The 27,003-nt window shown below is 42.4% G+C and overlaps 2 protein-coding genes across 4 annotated transcripts in view; both read left to right on the top strand.

The window, feature by feature from the left end:
- aplp2 (amyloid beta (A4) precursor-like protein 2) overlaps nucleotides 1-12,003 on the top strand; it is a 54,180-nt gene extending 42,177 nt beyond the window's left edge. For 2 of the 3 annotated variants that reach the window (XM_053422611.1, XM_053422609.1), the window contains 6 exons: nucleotides 1,651-1,750; nucleotides 3,234-3,416; nucleotides 5,948-6,030; nucleotides 7,960-8,037; nucleotides 9,628-9,783; nucleotides 10,049-12,003. In XM_053422611.1, coding sequence (XP_053278586.1) covers nucleotides 1,651-1,750; nucleotides 3,234-3,416; nucleotides 5,948-6,030; nucleotides 7,960-8,037; nucleotides 9,628-9,783; nucleotides 10,049-10,150 — 702 coding nt within the window. In that variant the 3' untranslated portion in view covers nucleotides 10,151-12,003. The remainder of the gene's footprint in view (nucleotides 1-1,650; nucleotides 1,751-3,233; nucleotides 3,417-5,947; nucleotides 6,031-7,959; nucleotides 8,038-9,627; nucleotides 9,784-10,048) is intronic. The other variant, XM_053422610.1, reaches the window with a different exon arrangement.
- A 1,523-nt stretch (nucleotides 12,004-13,526) lies between these two features.
- On the top strand, nucleotides 13,527-26,528 carry st14a (ST14 transmembrane serine protease matriptase a). Its single transcript, XM_053423604.1, has 19 exons — nucleotides 13,527-13,899; nucleotides 17,090-17,249; nucleotides 17,751-17,881; nucleotides 17,985-18,055; nucleotides 19,014-19,180; nucleotides 19,279-19,314; nucleotides 19,397-19,631; nucleotides 20,316-20,458; nucleotides 20,550-20,653; nucleotides 20,753-20,865; nucleotides 20,956-21,092; nucleotides 21,202-21,306; nucleotides 21,389-21,496; nucleotides 21,585-21,701; nucleotides 22,419-22,541; nucleotides 22,705-22,888; nucleotides 24,326-24,597; nucleotides 25,183-25,319; nucleotides 25,580-26,528. Exons 1-19 carry the CDS (start codon nucleotides 13,858-13,860, stop codon nucleotides 25,736-25,738), a joined length of 2,544 nt encoding a protein of 847 aa, XP_053279579.1. The 5' UTR covers nucleotides 13,527-13,857; the 3' UTR covers nucleotides 25,739-26,528.
- Nucleotides 26,529-27,003: the final 475 nt, after the last annotated feature.

Genomic DNA, 27,003 nt, shown 5'->3' with positions numbered 1-27,003 from the left:
CACCGTGGAGCCGACGAGAGAACTTTGACAACCTATTGGATCAAAAGAGTGTGTGTGTGTGTGTGTGTGTTTCATGCCCACACTGTGAAGCAGCGGTGATCATTGGGACTGACAGGCAGTCGATCCTGTCGAGTCGGTTCAGAGCTTCTGCTTCTGATTTGAATATTACATGCAGCAACTTGTTTCATGTCTGTGGGTCGACTGGCTGTGAGCGAGTCTCGCTTCATATCTCCTCTCTACCAGGAGGAAGTTTCTGTGACAAGTTTGAATTTGTGAACACGAGCAACTGGCTCCCTTTATAGAATTTATCTTCAGAGCAGAGAACAGTCTGCTGTCTGTCCACAGATGTGTAATGGATTGACGTTTAGTATATGTTCTGTCTTTTATTTGATAGGCCAGATTAAGAGTGAAAGAGAGAAAGAGAGAGATGGGGTGACCCACGGCAGAGGGCAGCAAGCCGGAATCGAACCTGCGGCCGCTGTCGATGCCTCAGTACATGTGGTGCCTGCTCTTCATGTGTCTTTTACAAATAATTACAGTTGAATCTATCGCTCGGGGGCAGCTGTTACCGAACCTTACTTCTCGTTGTGTTGTTACCTTATTGTGTTAGAGTTTATGTCTTCACCACTGTTCGTTTGTGTGGTGTTATGCAAAGTTACGCAAAAACTACACAACAGATTACCACGAAATTTGGTGGAGGGATGCAGAGCAGGATAAATGGGCAGACTACTTTCTGATATCTATGAGTGTGTGAAATTTGGTGCAGCTAGATTGAATCTGATGGGAGTACTGGGCCCTGGCACTGGTGTGCGTTCTACTGGGAGACATTCCAGTCGTCTTCTTCATCTTTTGTCTCTTTCTTTTGCCTTTTGTCGTCGTCTTTTCAGAGGGATTTGAATCTTGTCTTCGTGCTAATACCAGTTTCTGAGGATGAATCTTAATCTCCTCCTCACTGCCTCTCCTGTGTGGTTCCCATAAAAAGAGGATGTAATCTGTGATGCTATTAGGTGACACAACTTGTCACCTCCCTGAATGACAAGGGGCACGACAATGGAGTTACACAGGGATTTTCTGGGATAAAGGAATATTTGAAATGTGAGTTTTCATATGAATACTGTTGGGATGAAGATTTTTGTTCTAACAGTCGTCGGCACTGGATTAGACCTGAAATGATTATTCAGTTAATTGGAAAATTTTAACGAGTGATTCATCTTTTCAAGTAATTCATCTCAAAAGAATCCTGCCTCTTATCTGCTGAAGCCTTTAAAGCCCATTTATTCCCACTATGTGCATTTTGAATTAATACATCTCTATTGTTGTTTATTGTGTATTACTACTTTCCTTTGTTATTTTACTCGTGTGAAGCACTTTGGTTTGAGAAAGGTGCCACATTAAATCAACTTTATTTACTTACTTCCTTATTTAAATGAGATAAATTCCACAAATCACTTGTCATATATATGTTATTATCTTTGTCTTCCACACTAGCCTGATGCTATGTTTCCAACCACCAGCAGATATCAGGATTCACCAGCAGTTATTAGCAAATAGAAGAAGATTCTGTTCTGAATTGGGCTCAGGAATAAAAGTCATCGTCTCCGTGCTGCCAAGACGTTTGACCTTTTGAATTTTTTTCCATTTGTCCGACAGGTGATGACCCATCTGCGTGTGATTGAGGAGAGGATGAACCAGAGTCTGTCTCTGCTCTACAAAGTACCTTATGTGGCCGAGGAGATTCAGGATGAAATCGGTGAGTCGTGTTCATTCGAAAGCCTCCAGGCAGCGAGGAGGAGGAGGAGGAGGAGGAGGAGGAAGAAGAGGAGGAGGAAGAGGAGGAGGGACAGTGTGCATTAATAAAAATGAAGTGAAATGAAAACAGGGATGGAATTCGCATATGTGCCAGACAGATAAAGCCAATGCATCACATTTCCAGACAAAACAACAGTCTCCTCTCTGTGCACAGGGAAACACAGATATGGGAAAAGACCAGTAGAGCGATTATCAGAGACAGAGAGAGAGAGAGAAGTATTGTCTCCTCCTCAGGATGAATTTGTGGAGGGGATTTTAATACAGCCACCACTGTCTCCATTTGAGGGTCTCAACAGCTTTCATTTTTTAATGTTGGATCTAAAGCCGGGGATGTGTTCTTCTCCAGTGGCTCCATTTAACACCTTCAACGTCTGGCACTTTTTTTGTATTATTTCCCTTTGTCTCCTTTTCTTCATTAAAGGAACCACAGCATGGTGGTGGTGCAGCGCAGATTAAAGTGGGTGCAGTGACAGAACTGGGTCACAGCTCTCACCATGCGAGCATCCTGTTGGGAGATGTGCAGATTTACATGGAAGATAGCTCTCAGAAAAATAAATACTAATTGGTCGTTAGCAGGAATGGGAGCGGGCGTCTCTTACAGCAGCAGGAAAGGTTGTTGGTTCTATTTGGTGAACCTCTCATTGAGCACAGCGCTGCCACGTCTCAGGTTGAGTGGTGTTAGCATGTGCCAGTTTTAGAAAGACCCTTTTTTTCCACAGCTGGTTTTAACGTGGGGATGTTGCACTTTTGTTCACCCTTGCCGTTCTCCATCAACGGTACGAACATGGAATGTGCAGGGGAAGGGTTTGTCTTTCTATCAGCTGTAGAGGTTGTCCCCTGTTCAGACGTGGTATTAACATCCGTCCTGAGAGAGTTCCTCTGTTCACACCTGTCAAAAGAGATGAGTCGTGAGTGTGTCTTCCACTTCCCCCGCTCCGTAGGAATATGAATGTTGTGTTTGCACAGCTTGAGTTTACAGATGTGTCCCACGTCCCTGTGTTTGTGTGTCTTTGTGCGTGTGAGAGATGAGACAGGGGGGGGCTCAGTGAATCTCATGCATCTGGATTAAAGAGGAAAGATTTGACCAAAGCGTAAAAACACGTTGGATTCAATGTGAAACTTCAGCATTTGCGTTCACACACGAGTCCCAGACCACCTCCAGATGCAATAAGATGCATTCAGAACTTAAAGATGACCTTTATTGATCAGATCACTAAGCTGTTAATACCAGGTCAGAACAGGGTCACGGAGATACAGTGATGTCTGTGAAATATTCTATTTTGTACGTCACACAGTGGTTCGTCAATATGCCGTTTTCTTGGTTTAGTATAAAGAAGCAGAGACCACATAACGAGGAGTCGTCTTAATCGCATTATTGTGGGATCTTTGTCTAAAAGGTGCTTTTCTCTGTCTCTCTCCCTCAGACGAGCTTCTCCAGGAGCAGAAGGCCGACATGGACCAGTTCCTGTCGTCCATCTCCGAATCCCAGCCGGACGTCACCGTGTCGTCGGAGGAGGAGGAGGAGAGCGTGGAGGTGCCCGTGTCCGAGGACAAGCCCTACCGGCCCTTCCAGGTCACATCGCTGGGATCGCGCTCGGAGCCCGAGGGTGAGCAGACGCAGCCTCCGACACCAGCAGCTCAGTGAGCGTCCCTGAGGCTGCGTGGGGAACACACAGCCCTCTCACGTCCCTCTCTCTGAAGGACACCGGTGACAGAGCGCAGCAGAAGGGTTTCACATTGAGGAAGAATAGGTTTACAATGTGTCTCATGCCAGTGGAAATGTGCTGCGGGGCCGTTGGTTTGGAACTTATCTGCGGCTGCACAGTTTCCCTCCGGCCCAGCCTTCAACACAGCACCAGTGAAGTTCAGATAAATGCACAAAGCCTCCGGCTCTGCTGCAGAGTTGGAGCCAATAGCTTAGTGGTGGGGGGGGGGAATGAGCAGTCATGGTTTTCTCTTCTCTGTCACATTTGTGCCCGAACAAAAGATTGAATCCTCAAGAAGAAGGAAAAAGAAAGTGACGGCTGGAACGTTTCCAGCTTGATTGAAGGAAAATTACCAGTAGATCCCAGTGGAACATTTGATTTACATGCCAACCCCCCCCACGGGGCTCGGACGCAGCCGGCCAACTCGGGGAAACGGCTCCTTGTTTTCAGTTTGCTTATCTCTCTAAATTTATTTTCGGACTCCTCCCTGCTGGACTCTTTTTTTTTTCCTAATCAATTAACACAGCTTGATAATCCTGCCTTTCTCTTCTCACTTAAGTTTTCTCTCTTCTTCCCTTCCCCTTTTCTGTTTCTGTTTTTTTTTTCTGTTGCTCATTTCTAATGCCAAGGCGATCTATCAGACTCCCCACGTGCCTTCAAGAAAGGTTGGTGCCTCTGTTGCATCTTGTTTCCCCCCCCCCCCCAGCCCCTCTCATCCCCTGAGCCATTTCCATCGACTGATTTGTTCCATGTTCTCCTTTTCCTTTCCTCCTGGTGCAGTTTGGGATCCTCTCTCCCTCTCTCCCTCTCTCCCTCTCTCCCCCTCTCTCTCTAGCTCTCTCCCACCATTTCTGTTTTATCAGACACCTTCTGGTGGTTAATTTTTGACTCTATCATAATTTTTCTGGGTGACTCACTTTGACGTCGTGCTCGGGTGTCAGTTCTACTTATGCTTTTCATCACACTCGGATTATCCCCCTCAGGCTGAATAGTGAAGTTCAGTGGCTTCTTCTTGCAGCGGTAGAGAAATGTCACAGGAAGATTTTCTCTCTGAGAGTCGTCCTCAGAAACTTCGACAAAGACACACACACACACACACTCACACACACACACACACCTCATCAGTCCTCCTCTCCCGGATGGGGCCGGTGTGATTTAGTGATCCTGTCTGAGGCTCAGTGTTTCCGCCGCTGAGCCGCTGTCCAGATTAAATTGGCCCATTTGTCCTCTTCCAGCCGACGCTCGGACGAGGTCGCCTCATCTCTTCTGTCTGATCTGAGCTTAACCTTGTGATCCCACTCAGGAGACGGAGACACCTCCCACCGACGGCTGAATCTAAATGATACATCGATTGATTTATTCTTTCTGAATATTGCAACCCGCCCCAACCTTCTGCATTCGTGCTTAAGCTATGAATATTCCTAGTAGACTCCTCAGTCTATTAATTTCCAAAACTTTGACAAAGGAATCGTGGATCCATCAAGACCATCCAGATGTTTTCCAAACACGTCGCTCATTGAAAACATCATCGTCACCCAGAAAATAATTGACGCTGGATAAACGACTCATATTATGAATTTTTCCATTTATTTTCCTGACGATTGACTCAAATAATAACTTTAGCACTTTTTCAAATCGATGCCGATGAGAGGTCACATTGATCCCACTCAGAGGTCACTTCCATTGTGGCGTTGGTGTGTGTACCCGGCTGTACCATGTGATTGTTCTGCTGAGTGAGGCTCGTAAACACACGTCATTGTTCCCTCGCTTAATCCAGAGGCAATTGTCCTAATCTTTATCGTTTGGCAGCGGCTGACTGACTGGCAGCAGCGGCAGCAGACAATAAGCCGACACCAGACTCTGCTTTACATTGTTCATGACCCTGCCCTTGCTCTCTCGCTCTCTCGCTCTCTCCCTCGCTCGCTCGCTCTCCTCACGGCTCTTGGTTTATTCATGCCATATCTGGTGTGTGTGTGTGTATAAATATACCCTATGCTTATTTCAGACCCATCAGTCTAACATGCATATTTGAATCTCTGGCCCAGTTTTTTTTGATTTTCTTAGTCTCGGCCACTTACACGACGGGGGATGACTCATAATTCCCCCGAGAGGCTTCTTTTAATGAGTCCACACACGTACTGGATGTTTACAGAGAAATCTCAGCTTTATGCAAAGCCCCGTTTTTGAGAGGGCCTTTTGTAGGAGATGTAAGGTCAGTGTCGTGCTGGTCCTCACACTGCTCACACTGTGCTGGATGGAAGAAAGGGCTTTGTTGTCACCAGGAGACTGAGGCGACAGTTGTCAGGAGGAGAAGCTGATTCTATCTGTGTCGCAGCTGCCCCACAACCATCAATACCACCATCCCTGTTTGTGTGTCTGTCGCCCTGTGCTGCTCTGCCGTTGTTCACCGTGCTCCCCTCGCCCTCCCGCAGGCTCCGCCATGTCTGGTCTGGACGGACTGATCGGTGCCGAGGAGAGAATCATCAACAGCAAACCCAAGATCAGCGAGAAGGTGGTAAGAGATCGTCGCCGCTGTGGGTTTGTCCTTCTGTTTGGGCCTGAAAGCATTTTGTGTCTCAACACCTGATCTGAGAGCAGCGTCGTGAAAGCACCAACACTGAGAAGCTGTGTGAGGACATTGGTCGGTGCAGGGTTTCTGTCTTAAATAGTCTCAAACTCAATTATCTGGATTTTAGGCCTTGAAAAGTCGTAAATATATTATAATATAAAATACTACAGCAGATTGGATAAATGTAGGATTGATTTTAAGATCCTTAAATCAACTTTAAAGTGCAGCACGGTCGGTTATACTGCGGAGCCACTAACTCCCCATGCTCCCAGTCAGGATTGAAGATCTTCCAACTAAATTATTTAGCCATTTACTGCCTGTTTTAAACTGGTTCTAATGGATATTAATCTAATGGACGTTATTTTGTTCAAGTAATCTTTCTCATTTTTGTTGTGTTCTGTTTTTGTTATATTTCAATGATTTTTGGAAAGTAAATCGTTACATTATTAAGATAACTGCCAAAGTTGTATTATTATTATTAGAAATATCATATCAAAAATATTGTATTGATCCCTGAGGGGGAAATGTGTTTTCATTACAGTCTCTCCTGCCAAGAAGAAAATAGGAATATATGCAAACCGAGAGGATAACAAAAAATAGAAATACAAAAATACCGGAAAGATTATAAAGTACAGTTTATACAAAATATGTGCATTATAATACAAAATATGAAGAAGCCAAATAAGAATATGTAAAAAATACACTAAAACTTATTAAAAGAACGATTATTCTCTATGAGGCAACTTCACCTTATCAGGGAATCAGAATCAGAATTCTTTTAATTTCCTTTATATTTACACATAGAGGAAATTGCCTTGGTGTGTTTGGTGCATTGGATATAAAACAACAATTGGAAATAAAACAACAATTTATACATAAGAAATTATGGGAAACTAAAGATAACTGGCTTCATAGATCTTAAATTTAATTCATTATGGTCATAAAGAGTTTCAGATGTAAACCTGCAGAAACCCTGAGTTTAATCCTGTTTCTTACAAAAGACAATTCTCCTGATTTTGAATAAACTCAACCTCAGTCTGAGGTGAGAGAAATGAATGATTACAGACAGTACAGACAGTACAGACAGTACAGACAGTACAGCAGCGCCTTCACAGATCTCTCTTCAGTTCAGCTATTAACGACTCGGACTATTCCTGTAACCATGTTGTCATAGTCACAGCAAACTCACACGTCTCTGCCGGGCGGCTTCACTCAGACTCACGCTTTGTTCTCCGGTCATCGCACGCCACTTCCCTCTGCACCCTTCTCCCCCACAGCTCGCCCCCCCCCCCGCGAGTCGCATGCTAATCCAACACTAACCGTGTGTGTCTGTGTGTGTGTGTGTGTGTGTGTGTTTTCATATGCATGTGATTCTTTTTTGGGGGAAATGCCAGTTTATCTACAACGGAGCAATCTGGGGTTAAAAAAAAATGAAAAAATTGTGGTGACACCTGTTGTGTCTCACATGATGATGATTATTATTATTCACTCCTTCATTTCCTGAGAGAAACAGACTCCGGACTGCTCTGTCTCTACAGAAAGCAGATTTTTAGTTTCTGCCTCATGAACACACACACACACACACACACACACAGATTAAATCCAACGAGTGGCTGACAGTCTGTTTTAGAAGAGGCTGTTGTTGATGCTTGCAAACCACCTCCCTCTCTCCTTCCAGACGAAGTGTCTCATCACCGACACACACGATTCTTAACAGTTTACTTTGGTTGCAACAATCACAGCCTCTCGCTTTCTCTCCTCCTTCCTCTCTCTCCCTCTGTCTCTCCATCAGTCTCACACACACACACACAAACACACACACAGACGCTCACATTGTGGTGAGTGTAACCTGGGCTCCCCTGTCTGTGTTGACAGGTGATTGTTGACAGTCTGGATGTTAAAGAAGTGGTTTACAGTGCAGAGAGAGGCAGCGTTATGCATGATGATGAGCTGGTGAGTATAGCTGCGACCTCCACAGGGCTATTGGGGGGGAGGGGGGAGGGGGGGGGGTAGTTATCTGTAGTGGGGAGGAGGTGACAGAAGGAGGGAGTGTGTAAACAACCAGCTCTGTAGCTGAGAAGTGAAAAAACACAACGTTGGAACATATACCCATAATCCCCTCTCCTGTTTTTAAAAAGGGATAATACGTTTTGGTTATTTCTGCATGGACGCATGTTTGTTATGAGAATGTACACATTGGTAAATCTCCGTTCATATGACGAATGTGAATCCACACAAACTGGCCGCGCTCGGTTTATGTGTGAGAATGAGCAGTAAAAAAAATTACAATGGCTGACTGCATATGATTTTAGTTTGTGTCATATGTGCCAGATTACATCGTGAGGTCGACTGATGTGTGTTTAACCCAATTGGCCCAGATTTAAACCATCTTTTCACAAAGACACGTTTCATGCATGTGTTCACACGTGTTCACAAGTCGACCGTTTCTTACAGATCCTCCGTCGAAAGGATGTTGTCCAAAGGATTCACTCTGGTTTTATGACATGAAAATCAAGAGTCACAGAGTCAGAGATTAAGAGATTCACACTTCAGGAATATGAATCTATAAAAGTGTCCTTTATTCCTGCTCTGCAGAGTTCAAATCAAATCTGAATAACAGAAAAATTAAATTCCAATTGTTTTAAATTTCCTGGTTTTAAATAAAATAAAAGAGTAATTTTAAGGGAAATAATTAGCATTTGTTTTCTTATATGCACCAATATTTAAGTTCTATATGTTTGGTTGTATCTGTCTTTTAGGTTTATTTATATTTATTATATTTAACAAAGTTTATAGTTGAACTGTAAAATATCAAATTATATTTTTGTAATATGTTTTTTTTAAATATATGTATACTGGCCAATATTTATCTCTATCAGAAACTTTTAATCCCCCAAAAAGATTTGGTCAGGCTCTAGAAACTATTGGACGTGTCCGTCTGGGTTCTGATTTTTAGGAACCCAGACGGATCAGGATAATAATTTACTCTGGTATAGATTATTTCTGGTAATAATAAGAATATCGATGATGAGAATGACTTCGAGCCTACATGACAAACAAACTTTTCAAATCCTCATAAATAGTTTTGAGCGGTTCCTCTGACTGGAAGTGAACACAGATCGTTGAGCCCCTGACATCCCGGTGGAGACTGGAGTTCTCAGCAGAGCAGATCCACTTCCAGATCAACTGGGTATCGTCTCTATTCGTGTGCAGACGCTGAGTTATTTATATTAATGTGAGGCTCGCGCTCGATTTAGCTTGTGAGCACTTCGGAGAAGTAGCAGCAAAACTTAAGACGACTGTTTATGTCAAGTTCCCAGATTGTAAACATTTTTGATTTATTTATTAATTAAAAGTTTTCTGCCCCCTTTAAAAATGGTTCATTTGATCATGAAACAACTATTTCAATGTTTATTCAGTGTAAGGAAATATCAAAAGGACGATTTCATACATTTTACAGAGAATGGGCTTCATTGTGTCTCTCAGTGCTCGCCTGTGTTTGCATGTGTTGTGTCCTCACTGTCCCCTCTCTGTCTCTGTCAGGAGTCCTACCGTCCCCTGGGAGAGGACTTCAGCTTCGGGAGCAGCGCCCTGATTGGCCTGCTGGTGATTGCCGTGGCCATAGCAACTGTGATCGTGATCAGCCTGGTGCTTCTGAGGAAGAGGCAATACGGCACCATCAGTCACGGCATCGTGGAGGTGAGGGCATCACAGGGTGGAGGTCTGAGCCTCGAGGGGGTTTAACACACACTCAGTGAACTGCCATCCATCTTATTAAGTGTCTGATTTACAATAAACGATCACGTCTCCTGCAGATGGAGCCTGGGTAATTCAGGATTAATTAGATTATCGTCCCGGCAGCATTTGCATACGACCAACACAGCATGTTGTGCCGTCCTGAGCCGAGCTGTCAAACGTCTTCTCCTCCCGTCGAGGTCAAACGTCCTCTGTCTGTCTCTCGCAGGTTGACCCCATGCTGACCCCGGAGGAGCGCCACCTCAGCAAGATGCAGAACCACGGCTACGAGAACCCCACCTACAAATACCTGGAGCAGATGCAGATCTAACCGGAGCCTGAGGGGGGCGCTGTGGAGTCTCGACAGAGGGGGAACATACTACTGACCAATAACACATGATGCTATTGTTACAATTATTTTCAAACATCCAAACTCCATTTTACTGGTTTGTTGAAAACAATCCTTAAATAATGCTACTACTTCTACTACTGCTACCATTGTACTATAGAGCTCCTTTCTGATCATGTTTCTTTTGAAGAGTTGACGTTTCTGCCATTTTTGCATTTCAGAAAAATGTGATCCTGCAGATTTCTCTGTAATTATCAAGACGACTCTCTCTCAGATCAAGATGTATAACATTTCTTCAGATGTTTTTCTTTATTTTTTTTTAACGTGAGGCAAAAATCAAGCGAGATCTAAGCGTTGTTTTTTGGAGAAGCCGTCATTGAAGCGCCCGACAGACGCTTCACTTTAATTCTCCGTCACCCGAGCTGTTTCTGATGGTTCCTTTAAAAAACAAAAAAAAGAATTGGTGTTTTATTTTGTTCTTTTTTCTTTTTCTCTCCTCTCAATAGATTGCTTGTATATGAAGGTTCTTTGTACCAATTAAAATGTATAGTGAAACAACGAATGAGAAAAAAATGAAATCATGAATTATTTACTTTCTGTTCTTTGTTACGATAACAGATACATAATACAGTTTAAATATATATATATAAATATATGAGAGTAGATGTTTTTATTCCACCTTTCTGTTCCCGGGGAAGAGGGTCATGAGTTTGTTTAGGGTTCTCGACTCGGTGGTCAGGAGTGTTTGCCAACACGGGGGGGGGGGGGGGGCGGAGCTGTGCACAGGCCCCCAGCTCACACACATCCCACAGAACCTTCTCCTCCATCACAAAACCACAACCCTCCTTAACAGGGAAAAACGTTTTAAATCAGTAAATTAGGAAATGCAGATTGACACGTGTTACATAGTTGAATGTATTGTGGAATTTCTTTTTTTCCAATTCTATGTAGCTGACGGGCTCCATCGCGGATTTAACGAAGAGTCGCACATATATCGTGACAGTGGACATGAAATTTCGTTTTTTGTACAAATCGTCCAAAGCAAAAACTAATTACTAGAACAGCCATCTTGAAAACACATGATAGAGCAGCTGTTGGCTTTGCTGTTCATAAAGCAGCAGAACAGTCAACGATACAGGGTCGACCCCAGAGTTATGAACAAGATGAAACCCCCAAAAGTTATGAAAATCCAATTGTGACCGGACAAAAACTTTAATTTACCAAATTTGGGGGATTCGTGGGAGTAAAAATTCAGATTTTTTTGGGGGGGTTGGGCCCTGTACACATCCTGGAGCTGGGGGGGGAGGGGGGGGGGCTGTGCAGGCAAACAGAGACAGAAAGACAAAGGCCTAGAGAGCTGGTTTCTAGGAATACAAAAAAGAAAGAGAATAACTTGGGTATATTTAAAGGTAGAGAATGACACGGACGAGTAAAGAGAATCCTAAATTCTCTCTCTCTCTCTCTCTCTCTTAGTATCGTCTTCGTATGCCTGTATAGTTGATGTCGCAATCATGGCTTTTTTCTGGAGGATTACCTGTGGTGTGCATTGTTCTTATATGAAATGATATGATCTATATTTTTAAGTTTGTTTTCTTGTTTTCTATTTTTTTCTCTTCCTGTGACAGTATCTCTGTATGTGACTGTCTCACTATGCACCCAAACTGGCTTTCGATCTTGTAACTGCCTGCTTGATTGTGGGAGGGGACCGGGGACTAATATGATATAAATACTAGTGATTTTTTGAATAAAAAAATGAAAGACAAAAATAAAATGATTGACACCAATGGAGATTCATGGTTACAGGGGGATACACATCAATAAACTCACAACTTCCAGATGGACGTGTCGTCTTTTCATGGACAGACTGTCGTGGACTCAAGAGACTGTAATGTTTGTGTTTGTTCATAAAGTAAGAAAAAAGAAATGAAAAAGAAAGATTTGTGGTAATAAAAGACAAGATATTAAATGAAAACCTGGAATATTAAATAATTAAATACATTTATTTCAAAGATACAGCAAAGAATGCATAGTACTTGGGTAGTTACACAAAAGTTACTTTATTCAAAAAGTAAGAAAGGGAACGAATCCTATTTTTATTACGATTCTTTTTTATATATATAAAAATTGGATTAAATTGAAACATTTAAATGACAATTATTTTTGGACTACAACTATTATCATTATTGATTAATATGTTGTTGGATTCTTTCCATTAATATCAGATCACCTTTATTGATCCCACATAAGAGAAATTAGTAAATAGAAATATTACAAACAATCAACATGAACAATGCAATATTAATTTACTCTACACATATGCAACATGTCAGTGAATTACAGACTTTATTTATTTGTGCAATGTGTCCCTTAAATATATTATATTTATTTCTTTGCTTTGTATTTTAATGTCGTGTGAAAAAGGGGCAGATTATATTTTCCTTTTCTTTCAAGATTTGAGATTTTGTGTTTGCATTTAAATTATTTAGTTTGGTCGATAAATTAAATAGATGTATAAATAAAATAAATATTTTATCAAATATTATAGATATGTAAGCTATTGATTATTCGGTACAAAAATACTATTTGGTGAAATAATTTTAATTTAAATCAAAGATTACAAATATATTCTCGTTTTAAAAACTACAAACTAATTTTTGATCACATTAAAGTATTTATGGTCAGAGAAAGATAAACTTTATTCTTTAACATAAGTTTGAAGTGCTTCAACAAAAGATGTGAGATTGTTTATTAAAATTAGATTTTAAAAGTAAACATTGTGTTTAAATACTAATGAATTATTGTTTTATATTTAATATTAATCTAACATACAAGAGTTCTGTGGATTCATTTAAATTCTTTAGTCTGGGGAAATTTCCTCTAGGAGGTCAAAGTGAAACTGTGAAACATCTCATCATCATCTTCATCATCATCATCACCGTCATCATCGTCATCGTGGGTGTAAAAAACATGGAGGCGAGTGACTCATCAGTGTTTCAAAATAAAATCCTGACCAGAAACCGTCACATGACTGATACCAAAAATAGACTTGAAATGAATTAAACCTTTATTGTATAAACACTGAACCGCATCAAATCTGTTCTTGTGTTTTTAATCCAGTTCGAACACTTTGAAACTGGTTCCAAACTCAAACTGATTCAAAACACGACAACAAAATATAACTTTGAAAAACTTTAAAAAATCGGTACAATGTTGATTTTTATTGATTTCTGGAGATTTTCTGAGTCGTTGGTGATTTAAAGAACATTTCAAACAGGGTAGTATATATATTATTATGTTTTTATATATATATGCAGAGTAGAGGTCTCACCTGGGCCAGGTAAACAGGAAGTGGCTCCAGGTGGAGACACGCCCTCAGAAACCTGAAGCTCCCGGAAAACCATTTCTGTTGCTGGTTTCTTCCCCCCTCGATGGAACCACCGTCACACACCAGTAAACCCACCGACTGAAGAGGATCCTTCTCGCTCGTGGTTTTCTGTTCTCAGGTTATTTCACCTCGGTCGCTTCCGGTGCGGGTGTTTGCTCGAGTCTCGGTTCGCTCGCAGGTTTCGAATCCGGCCGCAGCTTTCGCTCGGAGAGACGAACAGGCTGAGCCGAGAAACCAGCAGAGGTCAAAGAAACCAGGGCTTCTACTTTGTGGTTCACCAGTTCACCACTGGTGCGGGGCCCTGATGGACTACATGGACAGTGGACCGAGGTACACCCCCAACAAGGTGAGACACCTGCTCTATACACATACATATCTATATCTATATATATATATATATATATATATCATATTACCTGATGAAACTCTCCTGCTGAAACTATACATATATATATCATATATCCTCCTGAAACTATACATATATCATATAACCTGATGAAACTATACATACATAACCTGCTGAAACTGCATATATATTTATATTAATATCCTCCTGAATCTCTCTATATATGTATATATACCCTGCTAAAACTATCCTGCTGATACTATATATATATATCATACAACCTGATGAAACTATACATATATATCGTTCTGAAACTATACATATATCATATAACCTGATGAAACTATACATAAATAACCTGCTAAAACTATATATATCTCATATATCCTGCTGAACTAAACATATATATCATATATTCTCCTGAAACTATACATATATCATATAACCTGATGAAACTATACATACATAACCTGCTTAAAGTATATATATATATATAGATATATCATATATTCTCCTGAAACTACACATGTATACCCTGCTGAAACTATCCTGAAACCTCACACATATATCCTGCTTAACTTGTTTAAGAGTTACAGATATGATTGTAGGAGTTTGTGAGTCACCGGGAATAAAACTGCGTTGGGTGCAGATTTGTGGAGAATCAGACAAGAAGCTTCATTCTAGATGTAGATAAATGTGTCTCAGAGACAAATGGATGTAGCTTCAGTAAACCAGTCAAACATGAAGCACACACACACACACATTTAGAAAGACGTGACTGTGTGTGTATGCAAACAGGTTCAACACAACAGTCTCACGCACTTGTTGTTGTTCTCCGTGGAAGGTTTAACGTGTTCAGTTGTACGTTTAGTTAATTTCTAGATTCTTTGTAATCTAGAAACCAAAGTTTACATGTCACTGATACAGTTTTGCCATGAACGACAAAAAGGAGCAGGAAGAAAAGTCTTCAACCTGCCTCCTTCAAATAACCGGCCTGATGCCCATCCCTTTTATTATCTGTCTTTTGCTGATTCACGTACTGAGTTGATCAAATAATCCAACATGGTGTTGCCAAGTTTCACGTCTTGATTCATTGAGTTGTAAATATCTCTTCTCCTGCACGATCCTTCATTTCTCTGCTCTGGCTGGTTTAGGTCAATGATGCAATTTACAATAGTCGGTCACAAGCTGTAGTCTGTGTGTCACAATCACTTTTTGACACATGCATTTCCTGTAAAGGTTTAATGAAGGTTTGTAGTTCCCAGTCGAGGGTGAAGCCCTGTGAGGCAAATTGTGATTCATGAATATTTACAGTTAGAGTTTTCATTCCAGGGTGATCAGGGTTGGACAATACGGCTTAAAACTATATCAGAATGAACATTTTCCTGTTAGTCGTCTGATAATTATCACGATAAATCTCACATTATTATTATATGACAAGTTCAAAGACTGATTTGTCTCCCGAGTGAAGGTTGTGGTTTTAAACCCTTCTTCTTCTTCTTCTTCTTCTTCTTCTTCTTCTTCTTCTTCTTCTTCGTAAAAAATCTCCCATCAAATGCACTTGTACTTATAACAGGTTTTTGAAAGATCCTACAAACACAACAGTGCAACAGGCTGCAGAAAAACAAAACAACACAACCACTGAAACCTTCAACCTTGAAACCAAACTGCAAACTCTGAATATGTGAATCTGTGGAAGATGCTCTCTGGTGTGCAGCCGTCTCCCAGCTGAATTCCTCCAGGTTCCTCCGCCCTGTTGTGACTTGTTCACTCGAGTCCTTCTGATATGTTGACTAAGATTCATTCAAGATCACTCCACACGTCCACGGGGACAGATACAGGGTATTAAAAACAGCTGTGAGACGACTGTGCGAGTCATTGACAGTGAATCTGGTCAAAGAATCAATGTCATTTGACCGAAAAGGTGATAATGTGATTATGGACATTCATAGTTTACTTCTAAATTCATAGTTCATGATGGGAAACATCTGGCATATACAGGGGACAGATATTTGTTTGTTAGATCTAATCAGTCGAGTTTCGTTATGACACTGATTGAAACACGCTTCTTTAAACGCCCACTAATTATTTACACTTCATGAAATCTTCCATGTTTCATGTGGAGATTTATGAGAGTTTTCACAGTTCTGCTTATTTAATAAACTTTTCACAGTCGAGACTACTTCATGGTGTTCATGAGGAGATGTTGTGTTCTGACACGTTTTCATTGTTTCCTAATGTCGAGTCTAATTCAATTTGTAGCTCCTGACCTTTGACCTCTCAGGCAGTGAACTCCGGGTGCATGTAATGAACGAGCCGGAGAATCACAGACGGAGGTTCAGGATTTCGAGTTGCACAGTTTCGGTAGCGAGGCTTGAAAATTATGATTCAATACGACAAAGAAAAGTTAAAAACTAACCGCTCTGTGTGAAGGCAACACGTTTTGATAACTGGGTCAAAGTTCCACTGCAGATCTTCCTGTAAAGCAAACGTGATTCATGACATTTACAGGCACAACATCAATCTCTCAGGAAGCATTTATTTTTATAAAGACACTACAACACTTTTATCTGTTTTTAAAATATCTTTTTTTATCTATTTCAATGGCCCATGAAGAGATTCTGTTTTTCAGCAGACTTTACTTTCATGCCCCAGATCAGCTCAGGAACTTGTTGTGTTCCACCTCAGATGTGTGAGTAGTTCACTCCCAGCAGGTTTGACTGGATTTTACATTGTGAAACCTTTGTACTCTCCCCCGCCTCCTCCACCCCCCCCCCCCCCCCTCCTGCCTCCCGCGTCTCACCTCCTCGAGGTAACCAGGGAGCCGTGACTCACACCTGACGTCTCCTTCTTGTTCATTAACAGACACTGAAACTCTCCTTTCGGCCCTTTTTACGACCTGCTCCAGTGAAACGTTGACAGGTTTCAGTTTGTGTTTAGGAACAAGATGGAAGTTGTGTCCCCTGTTTGAGAATCTCTCCGTGCAGTTGACCACAGGCTGATACATTCCTGAAATACACAAGTAGCTACTTGCTGTCTGCAGCCGTCACTTATCTGCAGTTTATCGTCTCTTCCGGTTCAGAGACGCAGCTTTGTTCTTGTCTTTTTAAGAAATAAATCAAAAGTATCCGTGTGTGTGTGTGTTTGTGTCTTTGTTTTTTAATCCTCTGTTTGTCCGTCTGTCCTCCAGGACAAAGACTGGGACACGGCCGTCCAGTTCCTGCCTGCGTCCGATAACAAGAAGCTCGAGAAGAAAAAGGGTCCTGGAAAAGTCGGGGCTGTGATCGGCGTGATCGTCTTAGCTGCTGTTATAGCTCTTATGACCGGACTGCTGGTCTGGCATTTCCACTGTAAGTACACACACACACACACACACACACACACACACACACACACACACACACACACACACACACACACACACCCCACCCCGTTAGCTCAGGAGCTTATATATTAAACATGCTGTAAACACAGAGAAACTGAAGTAACAAGAATATTATATTTTATTGTAAATGCAAATTTCTCACAAGTGCAAACTGGTAAACAAACATCTTTGTCATATGTGGGATTTTTCATTATATGTTAAATTTTAAATGGTGTGGGTGTTTGTGTGAATTCAGCGTTTTACTATTAAGAAATTGTTTTTATTGTTGTCAGATGTGTATCTTTATATCTCTAAGGATATTTCTCAGTTGAAGTAATTACACCAGAGGGACTTAACAGCACAACACAAATGATAGAAGAAGAGATCTTAGCAACCTACATATAATAGAGAATAATCTCGATATAAACTGAAGACCTCAACACTAATCATTGTGTGTCTGTGTGTGTGTGTGTGTGTGACGCTGCAGTCCGCAAAAATGTGCGTGTCAAGAGGATGTACAGCGGCTCCATGCGGATCACCAACCAGGTGTTTGACGACCAATACGAGAACTCAAACAGCTCCGAGTTCAAGGCGCTGGCGAAGCAGGTGACGACCCAGGTGAGAGCCCCCCCCCCCCCCCCCCCCCCCGAACCCGCCTCCACCCCCGCCTCGTCCTGTGTTATGGTAACTTTGCCTCACGCTCTGCTGTCGTCTCTTCCAGCTTAAATCCATCTACTCCAGGAGTCCGCATCTCACCAAGTACTATGTTAGTTCTACAGTTCAAGCTTTCAGGTGAGACACTGAGAAGTAGATCTGTTTTCAAATCGCCTGACATGTGTTGTTGTTGTTGTTGTTGTTGTTGTTGCTTGTAAAGAGTCATGTTTCCATTCCTGCTCGTCTGTGTGTGTCGGTGAGAAGGATTCAAAACACATTAAACTTTCAAGCTCAAATGATTGTTGTTGTTTGAGCTCAAATTATATCAGTCGGTCATAATAAAAGATCAGATAAGATACATTTATTGGTCCCACACACATGCACACACACACAACATGCAAATGGAGGAAATTTGTTCTCTGCTTTTGTCCCATCTGGTGAACACAGGAGGACACACAGAGCAGTGTGCAGCCATGCACAGCGCCCGGGGAGCAGGTGTTGGGGGAGTAAGGTGCCTTGCTCAGGGGCACTTAGACAGTGGGGTGGGGTAGGCACTTAGACAGTGGGGAACAGATCCAGGTCTTGTCCGTCCAGGTATGTTTTTTTGTGTTGTCACTGCGTGGAGTCGAACCAGAGACCACGTTAAGGCCCAACAGTCTCCTTATGAAACCACATTTAAATTCCTTAGATCTGTATTTGTTCCTGGATCTGTAAAACTCATTAATATCAGTTCTGAGTTTAATCCTCAAGCTCTGAGAAATGTCAACAAATTTCACACATTAATAAATATTATTCACCGAAATATGTCAAATTCCTTTCCTTGAGATTCATGAATTATTCACTGGGAAACTGGTGAAATGTTTTTATTTCTTGAAGCCTCATCTTGAAATGTTTAAGTCTCTGTCGTGTGTCACTGAGATAAAAGTTCAACCACTGAAATCACAACTAATGAAATCAATGTAGCTGGATTAAAAGCTACAGTGATTGGTGGTTGAGGATTCTATCACCAACAGCACTGACCAATCACCAGATTCCATCATTTAACACAAGACAAAGTGTTTTTAACGGTTTTTATTCCTGGTGTCCTTGCTCCTAGTGAGGGAAGCGTGATCGCCTACTACCTGTCGGAGTTCTCCGTCCCCTCGGGCCAAGAGGCCGCGGTGGACAGCGCCATGTCCTCCGTGGAGACGCTGGTGATCAAAGAGCAGCGCACCCGGCACAGACCCGGCAATTCTCTGGTCCTCGACGACGTGGTGTCTTCAGGTAGAGTCCAGCTGCTGTCCTCAGGGGTTCAGTCCGGCTGTTGTGTCCCTCTCCTCATGTGAATTACATGTGTGTGTTTTTCTTTTGTCCTCTCACAGCTCTTGATTCTCGCCTCATTTCCACGTCATTCAGCAGTAAGTGTTCACAATCTGTTGGTTATGATGGTATTTGTGCTCAGCTGCAGAGCTCCAACCTTCTCCTGTTTCTGTCTCAAAGGGTTTTACAGTTATTCCGAACACGCAAGGACCAATCACATCGGACAGATCCAGTCCCCGGGCTTCCCCAACAGCCCTTATCCCCCCAACACCTTCATCCAGTGGCAGCTCCGAGCGGACCCCAGCTACGTCATCAAGCTGGAGTTTGACACCATGAACCTGGAGGAGGACTGCAACAACGATTTCGTCAAAATCTACGACTCCCTGGTGGCCATCGAGAGCCGCGTCATGGAAGAGTGAGTTCTGTCCGGGCTTTTAAGATTTCAGATCATACAGACTTCATCCTGCTGGGTATGCACGGCCCTCTGCTGGTCAGATGTTGTGCTTCTTTGTGTAGAAACATTTTACTGGACTACAATTGTCGAGGTCGAGCCTCAGGGCAGAATTATAATTCTTGCAAAATAACAGTTTAGTCTGAATCTTGGAGCATCACAGCCAAAGATAGATAAACATGTAGTTAGAGAGCAAACTGGACCTCAACAGGACGATCAAGTTTGCTTCAGTGATTAATAAGAAGTTTGTTTTAGCTTTTGTTCAATTTAAACTCAAATATCAATGTTTGATAATCAAGATTTAATGTGAATTTTAATTCAGACATTAGGGGAAAACGTCAGAAATTGAGTTTCTAGCGTTTGAGTCAATAGAAATAAGTTTCTTTTTAAACAATGTCCTTCCACTGTCTGAATGTGAACATGCAGTTTAACATTAATATTGTCAAGGACCGTAAAGAATGTAACATGTTGTCCAAGGTGAGATAAAGAAAACTATCGTTGAGGGAAAAGAAAGTTTCCACCACAGGAGGGTTTTACCTTCGAGACGCAGAACCGCATCTCATGTAGAATCTGTGAGAAAAGACCATGTCGTGTGAGTCAGTGAATTTGAGTCATTGATGTTGTGTGTTTGTTTTTTCCATTCCACAGGATGTGTGGTTACTACTCCCCCAGTGAACCTCTCACCTTCCTGTCCTCGGGTAACGTCATGCTGGTGACGATGGCCACCAACGAGCGAGCCGACTACCCGGGGTTCAGAGCCCAAGTCTCACAAACGAAGCGCGGATCCAAAGGTTTGGAACCCGTGTTTGTCTTTGTAACAAGCGACATCATGCGTGTCTGATGTATGTGCAACACTTACACGTGTGTCCCGTTGTGAAACAGGCACAACGTGTGGCGGCCACCTGAGAGGGGACAAGGGCAGCTTCTCTTCTCCCAACTTCCCAAACTACTACCCCCCCCGAATGTCATGCCAGTGGTCCATTGAGGTGAGAGCTCATCTTTCATGTTTCACGCAGGTTTGTCTTCTGAACGTCTCCTCGGGAACGTTCACGCGTCCTGACGTCTGAACTCCATCGATCACTTAGGTCCCTGTTGGGAAGGCAGTGAAGGTGACGTTCAGGAAGTTCCTCTTGTCCGAGCCCGGCCAGGAAAACAACAAGGACTGTCGGAAAGACTACGTGGAGGTCAACGGGAAGAGGTGAGTCGGCATTTTTCCTTGTAGAAACCCTGGTGAGGTGTTGCACAGCAGAGCGGACGTGTCACCTCTTCGATCTCGTCTCCTCCTCAGACTGTGCGGAGAACATCCCGACGGGACGTTAACACAAACCAGCAGGTCCAACCCGATGACCGTGGTGTTCTTCTCCGACGCCTCCTACGTGGACCGGGGCTTCAACGCAACGTATCAGGTCATCGACTCCAAAGATCGTGAGTGACTCGGTGGTTTCCCGCAGGCAGAGATGATTTCTGAACTGGGTGAGACGTGTGTATCTGACCTTTTTCACCCCCTCCCCCCCCCCCCCCCCCCCCCCACCAGCCTGTCCGAAGCAGTTCCAGTGCAGCAACCAGCGCTGCATTAAGACGGAGCTCAGGTGCGACGGCTGGAACGACTGCGGGGACATGAGCGATGAGTTGAAATGCGGTGAGTTCAATAAACTAATGCAGACGAACACTTCGAGTTAGACATGCAATCATTTTCAACTGTGTTTTTTTTTTTCCTCCAGAGTGCAAAACAGACAGTATCAAGTGTAGGAATGGACTTTGCAAGCCACAGTTCTGGAAGTGTGACGGAGTGGACGACTGTGGAGACGGGACCGATGAGCTGAACTGTGGTGAGAGCCGTCGAGCCCCACGTAGTTCACCTGAGCCTTTATTCCTTTGAATACGTTTCCTCACGATTTTGATTCTTTGCTTTTCAAGGTGGATGCAAATCTGGACAAGTGGCCTGTAAGAATAACAAGTGCGTCTCTGAGAAGAGTCGCTGCGACGGGAGGGACGACTGCGGGGACGGGTCCGACGAGCTGGACTGTGGCAGGAGTAAGAAACTTTATTAAAGATCCAAAGTTCTTCACAAGAGGATAAAACAATAATACAACCACATGAAAATCCAACCACACAGAACGTTTTCACACAGTTTTTTAAAAGCATCGTCATTTACTGAATATTTGAATATGCTTTGCGTTCAGGTGACTTTGTGAACAGTTACAGGAATAACCAAGCAGCTCTGAACTCTGAAGCCCCACTGAGCTTTTTCTTTATCATCTTTTAGAGATTTGTTTCAGTGGAAATATTATTTAATGATTCGGTTCAATCTCAAAACACTTGAGAACACTGGTTCCCTGTAGCAGCAGGTGTAAAGACCTCTCGTGTTTTTAACAAGGCTCAAAGGATTAGAAGGTTTTTTACATCGGTCAATTGGACACAAACACTGTTATATATAATAATATATTAGTGGATACATAATACAGTAAAACAGGGGTCAGAGGTCGAATTTGTAGTTTGTTGTGGAGTTTTTAGCCCATAATACTTTCTCAAACAACTTCAACAATGTAAAATTATCTCTTCAGGTTAAACACGTGTATAAAAACACGTCTAAAGTGACATCATCCACCTGCTCTGTTTTTCTCTTTTAACACTTTTACCGTCTTGTTTTGTTCTTTCAGTAAAAAGATTTAAAAACTTTGATAAGATCTTGAGGATTAAGTGACCGCAGAATTTAATGTTGGCTTCTTCTTCCCTCCTCTTTCTCTGCAGCCTCCGGCATCCAATGCACTGAACTCACCTATAAATGCAAGAACAATAAGTGCCTCAGCAAAGTGAACCCGGAGTGCGACGGCACAGAAGACTGTGAGGACGGCTCTGACGAGGAGAACTGTGGTACGTCCCGATCGGAAACGTGCTCCGTGTCGGATTAAGACGGGGCTTTCATCTCCGTCAGCTTTGTTTAGCTGGCGTGACAAAACAAATGTGAACCTCCGCCTACTTGTGACAAGCTGCTACAAGCCTGGTCTGTGAGTGATTGAGTGTTTTGGCTCCTCAGACTGCGGGAGGAGCATGTTCAAGACGTCCCGCATCGTGGGCGGCCAGGACGCTGAGGAGGGGGAGTTTCCCTGGCAGATCAGCCTCCATGTGAAGAATTTCGGCCACGTGTGCGGAGCGTCCCTCATCAGTCCTCGCTGGCTGGTCACCGCCGCCCACTGCGTGCAGGACGACGCCAGGACGAGGTAGAATCCCACCTTCAGCTTTGTGAACTCATGGAAAACGAGAAATCTTTTCTAAGGGAAAGGGTGTGAAATCTGGAGGCGTCTCTCGCCCACTGCTCAGAGGTGTGGGGATGATTCCATTTTCATCTGGTGGTTATTTAGCAGATGCTCTAATCCAGAGGGAATCACGACGGGTACAACACTATAATGATGTCCAAGTCATTGTCACATTGTTTGAGAGAATCTTAAGATTCATCAGAGTCGTCTGCAAATTCTGAAAAAGTACATAAATTAATCCAAGAGGCCTTTTTGTGAGATTAGGCAAATCAGGGGTGTAAATAATCAAATAAGGCTTGATGGCTGAATTCCATTGAGCTGCTTCACTCTCAGAGTCCTGCTGTTGTGCACGTGGTCACATGGTCACATGTTTTACTGGGTGGCTCAGATTCACTGCAGCGGGTGCGGACATTAAAAAACCTGAATTGCTGTGAGGTTCTGGTCGAGCTCGTTTTTCTCTCGGGTTTAGATTCAGACAGAAAAATGCAGAGGACGAGTTGTGGGAGGTGATTTCAATAGGAATGGAAAACATTTAGCAAGGGAACTCAGAACTCTGTGACATCCAGACTGTCGGTCACGGCCAAAGTATGTAAATGGTTTGATTTTTATCGTGCAAAGCAAAACCAGAACTACAAACCTCATTAAAACCGGTATTAGATAGAAGATGTGACGTGAAACTGGATTCACTCTGCTTTCATTTCACATTATTGTTTGCAAGTTGAAACTCTTTTTGTTTGGTGACCTACCTACATATGTTTCTACGCTTTTATTCTTTCACACCAGCAACTCTGGCTTTACATGTGTTATCAGGTTGTTTTAAATGTCCCCAGAGGTTTGCATAAACACCAAATAGATACTGGTGTGTGTCACCTACTATTACAGGATATGTTATATTTGTCAAGACCTTGGATTTATAGAATATTGTCATAAAACAAACACGACAAAAACGTTCCCGTCACATTAGAGACTTAGTTTTGTCTTTGCAGCCGATGTAAAAAGTCCCAAACATTCTTCAGTTCTTTGAATCGTAACAAAACAAACCAGTTGGCTGCTGAAGTTGCTCTAAACGTTTTGTCAAAGTGAAACCTGAGTCGTCTGTGTTTTTACCAACAACACAAGGCTGCGTGTGCGTGACTAATTTAACACGCATGAACTGTTCCAGGCTCCCGAGTTGTACATGTTTGTTTCCACGCCCTTATCACTGTCAACTACATGTAAAGCTCAGTCACATCTGGATGTTTTAAGTATTATTCATATCGTTATTTATCTGAAATTGTCTGTTGACAGTCTGCCATTCAAACTGTAACCTCGAACAAGGCCACACCTCCTTCACACACATGTTCTGATGCGATTGCGCCACATGCTGAGCCTCTGATCTCTGTGACTTGTGTGTGTCCTCAGATACTCTCAGCCTGGCACGTGGGAGGCGTACATCGGCCTCCACATGCAGTCGAAGACCGGAAGTCCCGCGGTGAAGACGAACCTGAAGCAGGTCATCTCGCACCCCAACTACAACGAGTACACCTTCGACAACGACATCGCCCTGATGGAGCTGGCCAGTCCGGTCACCTACTCCGACTACATCAAGCCCATCTGCCTGCCGTCTCCGCAGCACGACTTCCAAGTCGGGAACACGGTGTGGATCACCGGGTGGGGGGCCACTCGAGAAGGAGGTGAGTCCAGCGGATGTTTTTGATTGGTAGCAGTCATCATTGCTGATTTTATTTTATTTTTTTAACATATGTGCAATAGTATCCCCTGCAGGTCGGATAGAATATTCATTCCTTAACAGAGAAAAATCATCAAATTACTTTTAAATCTTTTTAAAGCTTTGCTCTGCATATCAGTGTGTTGTAAAGTCTAATGTGCCTGTGCTTTAAAAGTGATAATATAACGGTTTGGTGTTGATTTTGAGGTTTTATATAGTGATGCCTTATTTATTCATTTATTATTATTATTCCCTGAGAAACAGGTGAAAACGTAAAAAGACACCCTTTCTTAAAAAATTAAAGAAAATGAAAAGAATTACTGGATCTAAACCTAATATCAATTATTTTATATATATATATATATATATATTAGCCAAATATATACAATAACAAACAGTCGCAGATTAAAACATAACATAACCAATGAAATCGATAACTTTATTTTAATTAACTCGAGCCATTATTGACTCTCCGGGGCACTAATCTGAAATCATGACATTTCGATCCTAAGCTTGGTCCTCTCTGTGTGTGTGTGTGTCTGTGACGCAGGTTTTGCTGCACCGGTGCTGCAGAAGGCCCAGGTCCGAATGATTAACCACACTGTGTGTGATGTGTTGATGAAAGGCCAGCTCACCTCTCGGATGCTGTGCGCTGGAATCCTGACGGGAGGAGTCGACGCTTGTCAGGTAATAAAAAGACTTTGGACCCACACACTGACCGACTTTCTCTCTTTTGGTTTCTCTCTCGCTTCTTTGCATCGTCACAAAACAATAATTGACAGCAATTTTCCCACTTTGTCTTAACTTTCTGACTGTAAAAATGAAAAGAGGGAAACTAGAAAAATAAGAGGAAAATAGAAACGGTGTCCCACACTGCCCCCATGTTGTACCTCTGTGGTAACACACGTACTAATATTAGCATCTCTTGGTGTTCTGTGTGTTTTCAGGGGGACTCTGGCGGCCCTCTGTCCTTTCCCTCCGGCAGCCGCATGTTCCTGGCCGGCGTGGTAAGCTGGGGTGACGGCTGCGCCCGCAGAAACAAACCTGGCATCTACTCAAAGGTCACTCAGTTCCGCGGCTGGATCAAAGAAAAGACAGGAGTCTAAAACCACTGTGAAACGGTCAAAGCAGACCAGGGATATGGACGTGAACATGTGCTGATGAGAAGAGCCCCAGCACAGATTGTTGCTCCCATTAAAACACCAGTCTGACTTTCCAGCTGACGCACGACGCTCAGTCAAGCTGCAGAGAAAAAATGCTTGGAAGAGCAATAGCAACACGTCCACGAGCATTTAACATTTTAACGTTCAGGGTTGATGAAATGTTTTTAAATGTAAATAAGAAGTCGTTTTTGTTGTGTGTTTTGTTTTTATTGTCATTTTAGTTTGTTTTAATGGAGAACAATGTTATTTGTAGATTTCAGGTGTGATTGTTACACATGAACACACAGGAAGGGCACGTCCTCGTAGTCTGTCGTCCTGCGCTCGGTCAGAAGCCATCATATAAATGTCCCGCCACCTTTTTCAGGTTGTCTCTGTGCTCAATTTTATAAATTAAAAACAAAATGGACACTAAGCTCCTTCCACCTTACCTCCTATGGCTTGGTATAGTATGCATTTTATTAGTGAGTTGTAGTCCACCAGAAAACATTTGAGATTTGTTATTGTTTTCTCTTGAAGCCATCTCCTCATCATGGATTGGTATTTTAACATTTTAACTGCGTGTGTGTCTATCTGAATAAAAACATATTGGGTTTTATTTTTGTTTAAATCTTTCGTGTTTCATCTGCTAATGTGACCTTTCATCCATTCAACACAATATTAGAACAATGTGCCCTTTTTAATCTGTGTAAATGTGTATATCAGATGTTTTTAAATAAAAATATTTCTATTATAACCTCAAGCCTCCTTCACATTTCTATTTTCATACCAGGGGCGGATTTTAAACGGGCTTCCAGACCCGACTCTCATGTGAATTACTGAGATGTATAATGTTGTTATTTGAATAATAATAAACTTGAGATGTGCTTCAGTAAGGGACGTTTTTTTGTGGCAGATTTTCTTTGCCTAACTGGATGAAAAGAGCCTGAGCTGTAAATCAATTTCTTTATTTTGTAATTGACACCAAATCTACATTTTATTGAACCCATGAATATTGAACACTGTGTTTGCGTGACACTAAAATAAAACATGTAATTATAAGCCTATATTTTACATCCATATGATAAAATATATTCATTTGTATTTATTTATTAATTTACTAATTTGCTCGTTTAGTAGGGAGAGAAAATTCCCACCAGAACCATCATGAGTTCACAAACATTCCGGAAGACTTTAGAGAACGGAGCGGAAACGGTCCCACCGTGTTATTG

Source organism: Pleuronectes platessa, chromosome 5 (genome assembly GCF_947347685.1).
Source record: "Pleuronectes platessa chromosome 5, fPlePla1.1, whole genome shotgun sequence".
In the NCBI taxonomy this organism is placed as follows: domain Eukaryota; kingdom Metazoa; phylum Chordata; class Actinopteri; order Pleuronectiformes; family Pleuronectidae; genus Pleuronectes; species Pleuronectes platessa.
The sequence above is the reverse complement of the archived record's forward strand: the minus strand, read 5'-3'. Positions and strand labels throughout refer to the sequence as shown.